The 14106-nt window shown below is 34.5% G+C and overlaps 2 protein-coding genes across 2 annotated transcripts; both read right to left on the reverse strand.

Annotated features, from left to right (window-relative positions):
- Positions 1-3338: 3338 nt before the first annotated feature.
- LOC130809963 (WAT1-related protein At3g30340-like) lies at positions 3339-6862 on the reverse strand. Its single transcript, XM_057675842.1, has 7 exons — positions 6796-6862; positions 6483-6706; positions 6017-6085; positions 5730-5846; positions 4777-5191; positions 4411-4562; positions 3339-3798 (listed from the first exon to the last, which is right to left on the reverse strand). The coding sequence occupies exons 2-7, from the start codon at positions 6665-6667 to the stop codon at positions 3633-3635; spliced, it is 1104 nt and encodes a 367-aa protein (XP_057531825.1). The 5' UTR covers positions 6668-6706; positions 6796-6862; the 3' UTR covers positions 3339-3632.
- A 2056-nt stretch (positions 6863-8918) lies between these two features.
- On the reverse strand, positions 8919-13752 carry LOC130809964 (WAT1-related protein At3g30340-like). The gene is made up of 6 exons (XM_057675843.1): positions 11698-13752; positions 11419-11487; positions 11217-11333; positions 10330-10747; positions 10098-10249; positions 8919-9337 (listed from the first exon to the last, which is right to left on the reverse strand). Exons 1-6 carry the CDS (start codon positions 11976-11978, stop codon positions 9163-9165), a joined length of 1212 nt encoding a protein of 403 aa, XP_057531826.1. The 5' UTR covers positions 11979-13752; the 3' UTR covers positions 8919-9162.
- Positions 13753-14106: the final 354 nt, after the last annotated feature.

Here is a 14106-nt window from a genome sequence, read left to right on the forward strand (position 1 = left end):
AATCATGACACATTCAACCTTAAAATGGTAAACAAATTTAAACTCTCAATAAACAACAAAAAAGACGCAATAGGTGTAAAATACTACACTTATCAAAGCATCGGTGCACGTTCCAACATATAACCTCAAGGCAAGACAATAAGTGAATTTGAATTAAGCATGCAAACATAAAAAAAATCAAGATCCAGTGGTCCACTAGTTTTTCGACTTTTGGCATATTTTGTTTTCTTTTAATAAACAACTAACGATCAATAACTAATTTTGAACATACACAATTTATACAAGAGCTAACAAAATATAATATACTATCGGTTGGGAAAAATTTAAATTAAACTAAATCAGTCCTTAACATCGATCAATCGCTACTCTTTTTTTTATGCTCTCATAGAGGTAACAAAGACAACATCGAGTGAACAATAAATGATCATACGTAGAGGCGAGCAAAATTTGAAAAATTCTTTGAATGCCCAGTGTAATTTTTAAAATTAAGATAATTTTTAACAACTTTATAAATTTAACAGTTAACATATACTGCATAATTCAATATTGAGGCCCCTGATATTTCAAAGCCCTGTGCGATCGTATATATTGAGCATGCTCGAAACCTTCCCTGATCATACGCAAAGGACCAATTAGTACTCTCTTTTATCTTCTCGAGTCTATGGTGTCAAATAACATTAAGTGAGAATGATAATTGATTAATATTGCAAACTCTAAGGACATATGTAAGGGAGTACTATGCATGTAAAATGGGACGTCCCATTTATTTTTGGGCTCAAGGACAAAAGATAAAAATGGTCCTTAAAAACTTGCATAACGAATAATATAATATATCTTTCGTTTTTGGAAAAATTATTGTGAATAATCCAATCTATTTTTAATTACCTACCAATAGTTCCACCTTTTGAAATTTTTTTAATAATCCAACCTTTATTTTTAGTTTGTTGCCAATAGACCCTTCAAAGAAATGACCTACTATATCAGGTTACCTCTCATCTTCTTCCTTTTTTATAATAATCCAATCTATTTTTCATAATCTACCAATAATCCCACCTTTAAAATTTTGTTCAATAATCTAACCTTTACTTTTTGTTTGTTGCCAATGGACCCTTTAAGAAACTAAATGAAATTGCTATTACTTCCCTAGCTTATGAAGTTGATCATTGCAAAAATAGCAATTGTCTTTACATACATGATACATATACCATCAGATAGGGGTGTTCAAAAATCCGACCCGCTTGACCCAACCCGTTGACCCACACTCAAATCGTTATATATTATCTTTATCAAGTTGAAATTTACACGTTAAAATATTATAAAAAAATTAATAATAGTTGTAAGTTTTTTATTTCCCTTCAAAGTAAAATACACCTTTTAATCACTGGCAAAGAGAAATTGAGTATTTTAAAATTTGTGGATTTTTTGATAATAATTGAAGAGAAAATGTGTTAAAGAAATTAAAAGAGACTTAGAGATATGTTGGATTATTATAAACTAGTGGCAAATAGAAATTGAGTATTTAGCTTCTTGAAGGGTTCATTAGCAACAAAATGCAAACAAAGGTTGGATTATTAAAAAAAAATTTTAAAGGTGGGATTATTGGCAGGTAATTGAGAATAGGTTGGATTGTTCACAACATATTTTTCATTGTTTTTTTATATATTGTAAATATTTAAACTACTTTATAAAAAAGCACTAAGAACTCATATTACTTAGCAAAAAATTATAAGTTATATTTAAATTTAATTAAAAGTAATATCACTTATAATCTTATATACATAAAAATAAGTTTTTTTCGGACTCTGGGCAGTAGCCCGCTTTACCCTTACTAATCGACGACTATACATTTAAATAGCAAATTAGCAACTCAACTTAAGAATTACTCTCTCTGTTTCATATTATCTGTTACACTTTCGTAAAAATTTTAAGAGCTTTTTAATTAAATATAACAAACAATACGAAATAGAGAGAGCAATAAATACACAAATGGAGTGCATAATTCTACAATCACATCATTTGCTTTTATGAAGCAAGTAGTTGGTATCAAACTTTATGTAGCAATTTAGAGTGGAGGTAGCCAACATCACACGTCTTCATCATCAACTAGTAACCTCATAGAGTGATCATACTTTGTACTTTATACTTACCAGAACTGGGATATTTGTTTTACTGCTATTTTGTGTCTCATGCAAATTAAGGCATGTCCTTTTTAAGGGAATCTTATTCTTATTACAAGACCCTTGAATCACCAACAGCCTCATGCAATAAGGCAAGCAAGCATAATATGTCATGTCATAATAATAGAGAAAACTATTTCGGTCATGTTTAGAGTGTTCGGACGAATTTTAGGTTTTAATTCTTGTCCGTAGTAAATTTTTGAAAAATCTTATTGAATTGAGTTGAGTCAAGTTTTAATTTATTTCGGTTAACAGGTCGATAATACTCAGTTTCGGCTAATCAGTCAAATTTAGACAATTTTAGTACAATAATAAAACCAATAAAAGTCTTCTAATGTAAACTTAAAGAGATAGAGGAATATCTAAAATTACTCTGAGCAAATTTGTGCATGTAGTAGTTTTCTTGTGCAACTCATGGAAACCAAGACTTGATGCATTTACAATTCTAGAGTATTACTCTATTTGTCCATCTCATCAATTGCATTTTGAGTGAAATTTAGTGAGACGGAAATTATGTTGAGAAGATAAAAATAAGTGAGTGATATAAATGTGTGGTTAATATGAACAGAAAGAAAAATAGTGAGACTACTGTCATAAAATAAGGGTGCAAAATCATTCATATACTATGCTATGTTCTCGATGCAAACATATAAGCTTTAAACTTTGTTGTGACCAGATGACCTCAAATAATTTTTTGCTCAAGACTGGTGGTAAATGGTAATTAGTGTAGTCAATTGCTAATATAATTTCTAATTTGTGAATATTAGACTAACCCAATAAAAATAGACTCATCGTAAAATAATTTCTTTGATTTCATATTATAATAAATTCAATCGTCATTCACGTGAATTCAACACTAGAGATATACCAAAAATAATTTAGAGAACCATAGATAGTTCTTATATCTAAGAGAAACATAAGCATGGACCATTAGAAATTTTGACAATAACATGATTGTTTGATATTATCTGAATATTCTTAAAAAGTTAAAGTTTTAGTTAGTTTTTTATGTTTATAATGATTATAGGGGATCGTCTTTGTTATTTTTTCAAGCATTCATTAAAGATCGGAATCGATTCTCTATAAAGAGGGCATATTTTTTTTATTTTGTCTAAAATCCATAAAATCTCAGGAACGATACTGAATGGAGCACATGGGTACTATACATCAAGTAGTCAATGACTTTGATGCACTTTGTATGAAAATTTTGTTATAACTAACATAAATGATTCAAGATATAACTACAATATGAAAACCCATGTGTGAAATTAATTTAAATGTAGATTAGTTAGTCAAAGTTGGGATTTTTTAAGACGATTTCTCCTTACTAATCGAGAAAATTTCACACAAGGGTTTACATGTTTTTAAGTCGTTCTCTTTACATCATATCTCAGTAAATTTACTACACGATATAAATATAGCAGAATGAGTCAGACAGAGGAATGGATGGTTCCGTCATCCTGAATTGGTGGCATGAGGAATATCAATTGCATTAGTAGAGATTCCAGTGCAATGTGCAGCCTCAGCAGGCTTGTTGAAGCTGTTGTTATCAGATGTCTCCCTGCTTTTACCCCATAGAAGAATATAGAGACCACAAATAACCAAGATTGCTCCTATTACACTGTTAACACCCCAAAACACAAATCAGATTTCATGCTTTTTAATATTCTCTTTGTTCCAAAAAAACATTTCTCAAAGTTGTTATTCCATTGCACTTTTAGATTAGAGTGAAGTTTAAGTATAGGGATGATCATTTCTAGCTTCACTACGTCAAGTTGCGTACTTCTAATTTACGTAAAGTTACTAGATAATGACTGCCGTTAAGGGTCAATCGAAAATAACATCTTTTATTGTCACTTATAAGGGTAAGTTTGCATGTATAAGACCAGTTAAGACCACCTAAGTTTGTTGTTGACAAAAGTTGAGGTGGGTGGTCATGTCTGTAGGTTTCTCACGTTGATGGAGCACAAGACATATTAGTATCGGGATGATTATTTCTAACTTGACAAACAGTCAAGATGTGGACTTCTATTTTACGTAAAGTTACAGATGATGACAGTTGTCAAGGGTCAATCGGATAAGGGTAAGTTTGTGTGTATCAGATCCGTTAAGACCCCCTAAGTTTGTTGTTGTCGACAAAAGTCGAGGTAGGGGGTCATGTATGTAGGTTTTTCTCACGTTGATGGTGTAAACGACATATTAGTAGGGATAGTCATAGAGCGACTATGCATACCTTCCGAGGTAAATCTGTTCATGAAAGATAGCTACATCCATAATTGCTGTGAAAATCGGTATGGAAGGGCTGAATGCTGATGTAAAAACCGGGCCTTTCTGTTCAACACACCATGACATCCCAACATAGCACAGTCCTGAGCCAAATAATCCCTGCATCGTAAGCAATAATGATTAATCTAGTTTCTTAGGTGTGTTCTCGTGGGCTTAAAACAGGTAAACTAAACCGGACTAAACCAAAACGTAATTGAATAGACTAAATGAATAATGATTTAAGAGAGTAAACATAATGAACTAAACTGAACTGAACTGAACTAAACTAACGTTGTATAGAATAGGCCAAATCTTGAACTAAAGGCATACTTACTGCAGATAACACTGTAAAGATCTGAAGTGTTCCTTTTAAAACCCATATGGAAAATTTTCTGTTGGTCGAAAAACATAAGATTGCTGACTGAACCGCACCTATAGCAGACATCAACGCAGTGCTCGAATACTTATATGGGTATATCTTGCTGATTCTTGATTGTATCAGAAACCAACACGACCAGCTAAGATTGCCTAACACAAGGAAAACCGATCCAAGGATCCATTTGTGTTTGTCGCCAATCATAGTAATGCTCGAGTTATTACTACCATCGTTCGATGATTTCTCCGAGTGAATTGCATTGTTAAGCGGAATTCCTTTGTACAAGATCAATAGTAACACACCACCGGTGCAAATAAGTGAACCTAATACTTTGGCTTTCCCTCCTGTGCTTCTCAAGTTTACACTCTCCTGCCTGAGAAAAGTTCAACACAGTTACACTTGATGGGCAAATGGGTGTAAACTAGAGCCTAGAGGTGTTCAACGCGCTGAGTTGGGGCGGGTCGGGTCAAAATTTAAATGGGCCCGGTCAGGGTGGGTCATGTCAACTTTGAACGGGTTAGGGTGGAAAAGCCCGTTTAAACTCGACCCACTTTGATCCGTTTATTAAAAATCCATTTAATAGTTTTTTTATTCTACTTAATGGCCTGTTGGGCGACCTATACCTATGTATATAATAATATTAAATAAAAATATAAAAAAAAAAGCGGTAAAATTTTTTTCGCAATCAATGCCTATAATAATTATCTGACCGGCCTGGCCGACCCTTTACACCAAGGCCCGTTAATGGCCCGATCCGGTATTGACCCAACTCGATAATGACCCGTTAAAATGTGATCTGATCCTTGACTACCTCTAGTGTAAAACGACCCAAATCTAACCTGAAAACGACTTATATATCGACCTAACATCCGAATTAATAACCCAAATGACCACCTCGATGAACATCTTACCTTATAAGTAAAGCTATAAGGAATGTGAAAACAGGAGTCAGGTTGATGAAGGCACTTGCAAAAGCTGCTGATGTGCACTGAATCCCTAGAAGAACGAGGTATTGGGCGAGCGTTGCGCTGGAAACATCTGTGCCTTTTAGTTATCCTTTCGCGTTTATATATGTAGGAACTCATAGATGTAAAAATGCAGAAAATAACAATAGTTGTTAAACATCTGATACGTATTATTAAATAGAACATAATGGCATCTTAAGGGTAAGTATTGAACATAATGTTTTCTTGCTTACCCAATCAAGGCACTGAGGAAAAGATGGCACAAGATTGATCTTGAGAGTTGGACATTGACACCCCTTTTCCTGCAAAAATAGTTGCAATTTCATCTTTATTAACTTGTTTCTAAAATTTAGAGATGATCAAGTTCGACATGGTCTAGAGAATCATCCGTTGGCCTGAAGATTTTCCCTTTCACCTATGTCATAGTGTTGGGGTTTGATTCTCACTACCTATAGAAAAGATTCGTGCAGAAATTCTCCAGCCTTACCCCAAATCAAAAAACATTAAAAAAATTCGACCCAACAAGCTTGCACAACAAAAAATCTAACCAAACCTTGTAGGCTTGGCCTAAATAGGCCCGCCCAACAAAACCCACATCAGCACGTTCTACCATAACAATGCCAACGCTTTATTTCCAAAACATGGGATCGGTTAGTTAGCTCGTGTACTAAAATTCAAGAAATATGTTCACATGATTACCTTTCGAAGAAGTAGGCCACAGGCATCAAAAAAACGGCACCAGTTGCTAGTCGGTATGTGACAATAACTAATTGACTCATTCCCTCATCAAGAATCTTCTTAAATAGAAGGTTCAAACAAGCCATCACAAAGTAAAGAGAAAGTATTACAACAACAGGTTTCCACTTTTGAAATCCTGCCATCATGAAGGTTAGTATGGTTCCTCTAACTTTCACTTTTTTTCCCTACAACAACAAAGTTTAAGTAGATTGAGCTTCATGCAGCAATATAATAAAAGCACATGATATAAATAGAAAGGAATAAACATGCTCACATTGAAGAAATCATATCAGTTCATCAATAACAAATTATTTTCCATTTGTAATGTTATTCTCTTATGCTTTATTTAGTGTGGATTCTCTTGCACATGAACGGTAAATGAAAAAAGTCATCAAAGATTAATATTTTATAATACCATTATTAGAGTATATTATATACTTGGGCCTTAACCATCAGCTTTAGCTTTTGGTTGAGGCGCCAAGATATGTTATATACTCTAACAATGTCAATAAACTAATTCAACAAAAAGTTTAAGCTAATAGCTGAGGCCCCATGATATGTTATATACTCTAACATACCTACTTATTATACCAAAACTTTTTGGGCTAGAAATGGATATGCAGCACATGCTTTCCTTATACCTAGCGCTAAATATTCCACTTTAAATGAAGTTGTGACCTCTTGTCGCCCTGACTTCCGATATTATGTCAAGAAACCAACTCAATTAAAAGTTTAAGTTGAATGTTGAGACCCCATGATACGTTATATACTCTGATAATCCAATTATATATTATTGTAATTAAATTCATCAATACATGACTTTTTTAAACCAAAGATTGAATACTAATGTTTTTTAAATTATTTATGGAATACATTACTTTTCATTCAATTAAACATGTTACATTTAGGTTATAGGTATATAAAATTGTTATAATAAATCATATAAATACTTTATTTAATTTAGCTTCAATTTAAAAATAAATCAGATTCTAAAATTGGTACACTAAAATAATTTCATTTGTCATTTTTTAAAATTCTTATTAGTATGTATGATGATTTTCTCATTAAATCATTTATAATACACAGTTAATCAAATTCATTTAACCTCGCAGTTATTATGAGGGAAGCTTGTATGCATCTAATCCCCGAGCCCAAAATAGGCGGGAGGAACTTGACATTGTTAGAGTATATAACATATCTTGGGGCCTCAACCATCAACAACTATCAACTTAAGCTGATAGTTGAGGCCCCAAGATATGTTATATACTCTAACACGCCCCCTCACACGAGAGCCCATTGGGCTAGAGGTGCAGATGCAGCACAGACCCTCTTCATATCCGACGCTGAATATTTCACTTTAAATGAGGGGCGAACCTCTTGTCATCTTGACCTCTGATGTCATGTCGTGAAATTAACTTAACTAAAAATTTAGGTTGATGATTGAGACCCTAAAATTTGTTATATACTCTAACGGTGAATATGTACAACAATATGAAATGAGTTATGACTAATTTTACAGTTAATGTGAGTTTAGTTGCATGTGAGTCATTTGTTATATACATGCAGGCAAAAACTCATGAATTTAAGGAGGAGCAGGTGCAATTTGACTAGCACAATTGCATGTCTTGAGTTTGGTGGTTGGCGAATCGCCAGCTGACACATGGCAACGATGACATAAGCATGCAGAGGTTGTGTGATGAATGCTGATGACCCATGTGATGATGAAGCTTTGATTTGGCCTTAGGTTTAGCAACCAGTTTCAAGAATTTCCTTACACATTTTTTGCTATTTCATGATCATGAATTAAAAATATTTTTTACTATTTCATGATCATGAATTAAAAATAGTCGATTTCAGTTTTTTTAGATTGAAGCTCTCATATTATTATTGTATAAATTACTATTATTTGTCTAAATTACTTGGTGAGCTATGCACAAGTGAGACAAGAATCTTTAGGTCTGAGAGTCTTCCTGGATATAACATTATCTTTTAGGACTTAGGAGGGTATTACTTGAGCTATCTAATCATTATATTGAACAGTCAGCTGAGGGTCCTATAATTAGAGTGTTTATTCGGGTTATGGGATTGATTTCAGATTAGGTGTTTCGAGTCGATTAGAAATCAAGTTTTGAATTCACGTTGACTTTTACGTAATTGTAAATCCATTTTTAAGTCAGGTCAATTTGAATACGGTTACAAGGTCGGGTGAATTTCAGGTCATCGGTCTGTTTTAAACGCTTCTACCTATCATATACTCTAATACAATGAGCACTTAAATATAGGAGTCATGACATTTCAGAAAATGCAATGCAACATGATTGAACAAAAACGCAGAAGTAACAGATCAACTCTAACGTAGGAGATCCTATGACTCAACTTGAAGGAAAGTGTGTAAATCCGAAAACAAACAATAATTCTCTCTTTATTACTAGAATCAATTAGGCATAATTACATATCACAAATTGTTATGAGACAATCTCGTCACCAAGAGATACAGCCCATCTAATACATATTATGAGAATATAAGCTTTTTATTTGAGGTCGTCTTATCGAGAGACAGTCTTTCACAAGTCACAAGAGTAGCCCATTACATAGTGTTTTTGTTTTGAGGTCATTATCTTTACATATGCTTCAAAATGAACTAAGAGGGACATCTTGAATTGGTGACATGAGGAATATCAATTGCATTAGTAGAGATTCCAGTGCAATGTACTGCCTCAGCTGGCTTGTTGAAGCTACTATTATTAGATGTCTCTTTGCTTTTACCCCACAGAAGAATATAAAGACCACAAATAACCAAGATTGCTCCTATGACACTGTTAACAACCCAAAAGGGAGGGAATTGAGAGTAAGAACTGGCTATTTAATCCAAATCAAAAACCAAAAATAAGAACACAAAATCAAATTTCATGCTTTTTAATATTCTCTTTGTTCCAAAAAAAAAGATGTCTCAAAGTTGTTATTCCATTGCACTTTCAGATCAAAGTGAATTTAAGTTTAAGGGTGGTCTATTCTCAACTTTACATACAGGAGGTTAGCTGTTAGAAGTCAGCGTGACAAGAGGTCCTGGGTTCGAATCTCAACCATCTCTCAAATTCAAGTGGACTATTTCGCACTAGGTGTGAGGAGGTCTCGTGCTGCATCGACACTTTTAGTCCGAAGGGCTCTAGTGTGAAGGGGCGTATTAGAGTATATAACATATTATAAGTCTTAACCATCAACTTAAGCTTTTGGTTGAATTAGTTCTTTGACATGGTATCAGAAGCCAGCGTGACAAGAGGTCACGGGTTCAAATCTTAACCACCCCTTAAATTCAACCAGAATATTTCGCTCTAGGTATGAAGAGGGCCTCTGTTGCATCCACACTTCGAGTCTAAAGGGCTCATGTGTGAGGGGGCATGTTAGAGTATATGATATATATTGGGGCCTCGACCATCAGCTTAACCTTTTAGTTGAGTTGGTTATTTGAAATCATGTTTATAGATTTTCATCGCATTGATGGTATAAAATGACATATTACCAATAGAGCCAATATATGTAATATTTTGTAACTGAGAAACAAAGTGAAAGACAGACCTTCCAAGGTATATTTGTTCATGAAAGAAAGCTACATCCATAATCGCAACAAAAATCTGTAAGGAAGGGCTGAATGCAGATGTGAAAACCGGGCCCTTCTGTTCAACACACCATGACATCCCAACATAGCATAGTCCCGATCCAAATACCCCCTGTATTTTGAACAATAAAGATTCATCATGTTTCGAGATGAGCTGAACTGAACAAAACTGAATCGAACTGGCATACTTACAGCGAATAGCACTGTAAAGATCGGCAGGGTTCCTCTGAAGATCCATATGGAATAGTTTCGATTGGTTAAAAAGCATAAGATTGCGGTCTGAACAGCACCAATAGCGCACATCATAGCAGTACTCGAATACTTGCATGAGTAGATCTTGCCGATTTTTGATTGTATCAGAAACCAACACGACCAACACATAATGCTTAGCACAAGGAAAACCGACCCAACGATCCATTTTTGCTTGTCCCCACTCATAGCAACTAAACTCAAGTTATTACTAACATCGCGAGAAAACTTCTCCGTATAAGTTATTTTGGTGAGCGGCATCCCTCTGTACAAGATCAGTACTAAAACTCCGCCTGTGCAAATAAGCGAGCCTAACACTTTGGCTTTCCCGCCTGTGCGTCTCAAGTTCACACTTTCCTGCCTGAGAAAAGCTCAATACAGTTACACTTGGTGAGCAAATGGGTGTAAACTGTCAATGAACCAACTCAACCAAAAGCTTAAACTGATGGTTGAGGCCACAGGATATGTTATATACTCTAACACGCCCCCTCACACGAGAGCCCACTGGGCATGAAAGCGCATAGCCGTTGAATATTCCACTTTAAATGAGGGGTGGTTGAGATTTGAACCCGTGATCTCTTATTACGTTGGCTTCTGATACCATGTCAAGGAACCAACTCAACCAAAAGCTTAAGCTAATAATTGAAGCCCCAGTATATGTTATATACTCTAACATAAACCGACTCGAACATACAAATGAAATTGCACTAATGTGTTAGCTAAGGTACACATAACCTCCATATTACCAACTCGATATATCAGACTCGACACCCTAACCGATGATCCAAATATAGCAATCCCCAACAAGATGAACCTGAAAATGATCTTACCTTATTGGTAAAGCCAAAAGGAAGGTGAACACAGGAGTCAAGTTAACGAAGGCACTTGCAAAGGCTGCTGATGTGCACTGAATCCCGATAAGAACCAGGTATTGGGTGAGTGTTGCCCTGAAAACATTAGTGCCTTTAAGCTCAGAAGACAAAACAAATGACATATTATAGTAGAAATGACAAGAAAACTGGTTTATCTCACCCAATCAAGGCACTAAGGAAAAGATAGCACAAGATTGTTGTTGTGAGCTGCACATTGACACCCCTTTTCCTGCAAAAACAGTCGAAAATCCAACTTCATCAACCCATCTTAACAAGCTTGCACACCGGAAATTTAACTAAATGACTACGAGCTTGGCAATCAGTTGGTTCTGTTAGAGTATACAACATTTCTAGGTCTCAACCATCAGCTTAAGCTTTTGGTTGAGTTGGTTCCTTGACGGGTTTTACTAAAACTCGAGAAATATGTTCAAACGGTTACCTTTCACAGAAATATACAAAAGGCATCAAAAAAACCGCAGCAGTTGCCAGTCGGTATGTGACTATAACTAAGTGATTAATTCCCTCATCAAGAATCTTCTTAAATAGAAGGTTCAAACAGGCCATCACAAAGTAAACAGAAAGTATTACAACAACAGGCTTCCACTTCTGAAATCCTGCTATCATTGTTTTTTTCCCTACTACAACAAAGCTCAAGTATATTGAGTTACTCAGGTACGTGCAGTATAGAAGCACATAATATAAGTAGAAAGGAAAGAGCATGCTCACATTGAAGATATCACATCAGTTTCTTTAATAAGAAAGTATTTGTCTTTTACAAGGTTATTCTGTTATGCTTTATTTGTGTAGATTCTCTTTCGTTGCAATGGTGCAGGGAAAAGTCATCAAAGTTTAGTATTTTATAACACTACATAGTTACGTATAGTTCTTTGGTTTTAGAATATAACTGACTATAGTAAACTGACTCATTAAATCATTTACAATAGAGTATAGAAAATATAGTCCGTCTTGTATGAGATCGTCTCACTATGAGACGGGCCCATATAATTAGCCCATTTCTTTAATTGATTACTTTAATATCGTAAGTGATCATTTTAAGGTTATAAGTAATCACTCTAAGACTATAAAAAATAATTATTTTAAAATTGTAAGTGATCACTTTAACTTATAAAGCAAAAAATATGTATTGGGCCAGCACAATAAAGATGGTCTCACCGTGAGACCGTCTCATTTAAAAATTAGTGTAAAAAAAATGATTTATAGTTACTTGATTTCAAAATATTAATGGGTAACATGTTAGAATAACAACTTATAATGGTTGTTACTCCATATAAATCAAAGGTAACATAACAGGGTTCAGCAGATCGATAAGCTCAAAAACCGTTATAAAATGATATTATGTAACGGAGTGGCCTCATTTATATTCCATAATACAGGGTTAATCGGATTCAAACATTATTATTAGTAAAAGCCTTAGCTTGCATACATCTAATTCCCCAAACCATACCTAAGGCGGGCCACACGCATCAAGTTAATGACAATTGTATTAATATATGGATATGAGTTATGACTAATTTTACAGTTAATATGAGTTTCATTGCATGTGAGTCATTTTTTATACTCTCAGATTTGCCAGGTGCAATGTGACTTGGTGAATTGCATGGTTTGAGTTTGGTGGTTGGCGAATCGCAAGCTGACACATGGCAATGGTGACATAAGCATGCAGCAGCTATGTGATGAAGGCTAACGACCCATGTGATGATGAAGCTTTGATTGCTCTTAGATTCGTGTGGATGCAGTATGCACCCTTCTTATACCCGATGCTAAAAATTCCACTCGTAATGAAGGGTAGAAGAAATTCAAACTCGTAAACTTCCGATAAGTTGATATCTGATTCCATGTCAAGAGACCAACTCAACCAAAACTTGATTTGATGTTTATAGCATCTGATATGTTATATTCTCTATCAATATCCTTTAGAAATCCATAGCTCAAGAGTGTTCCTTGGTTTATACATTAATAGAGTAACATGGGGAATCTAATTCTTATAACAAGATAAAAGGATGACTATTTGACCATTACCATCTTTAACAATAAGTCCAGCTAGAATAATATGTCCTATCATATACTGTAATAAATTGTGCAGTTTAATGGAGAGTTGCAGCGGTTACCCATATGAAAAAACCCACATGTGATTTTATGTCGAAAAATTAAAGAGAGGTGGACTAACATATATACTTGATGGGCTACTCCTCCTAATACCAATTGATTTTACGATGGAAACTCATCGGATTTGTATCCAGTCAACTCCCTTTTTTACATATCTTATCGTGTACAAGCCAATAACAAATTTATCAACTAAAAATTTATATTGGAAAAGGAAATAATTAACAGAGTAACATGAAGTATTTACCAATTACATTGGAATAAGCTAAAGTAGTCAGAATCATAGGAATTATTACTATTTTTTTCCTTCATGAAACCATGTATAGTCTCTTGCAAAAAGTCAAATATGGAATAATCATAAAGGAACAACTAACCAGGATCGCCTTTACTGAAGGCAAACCTAAAGATGAAAATACATGAATCAAGTACAAGTAGGCAAGACTCTCAATACAGGATAAGGTACAAGAAGCTACATGAATGTTATTATTGGTGTGGTGTTCATCAAAACTTCTGCAAAATAAGGCCATAACATCCTCCCAGTGTCATATGATTCGCTAATCGCTAATCTCCTCGCAAATCACGAATAAAAAAACAAATTATGGTCGGTTTTGGACTATTCTTGGGCAAATTTGATTGAATCCCGAATTCCAATAGCAAATTACCTAGCGATTCATGTTACACTACTGATCCTCCTGAGTCGAGCTTATCTTAGAGTCGCCAAACG

The sequence above is a fragment of the Amaranthus tricolor genome, chromosome 4 (genome assembly GCF_026212465.1).
Source record: "Amaranthus tricolor cultivar Red isolate AtriRed21 chromosome 4, ASM2621246v1, whole genome shotgun sequence".
Classification (NCBI taxonomy): Eukaryota; Viridiplantae; Streptophyta; class Magnoliopsida; order Caryophyllales; family Amaranthaceae; genus Amaranthus; species Amaranthus tricolor.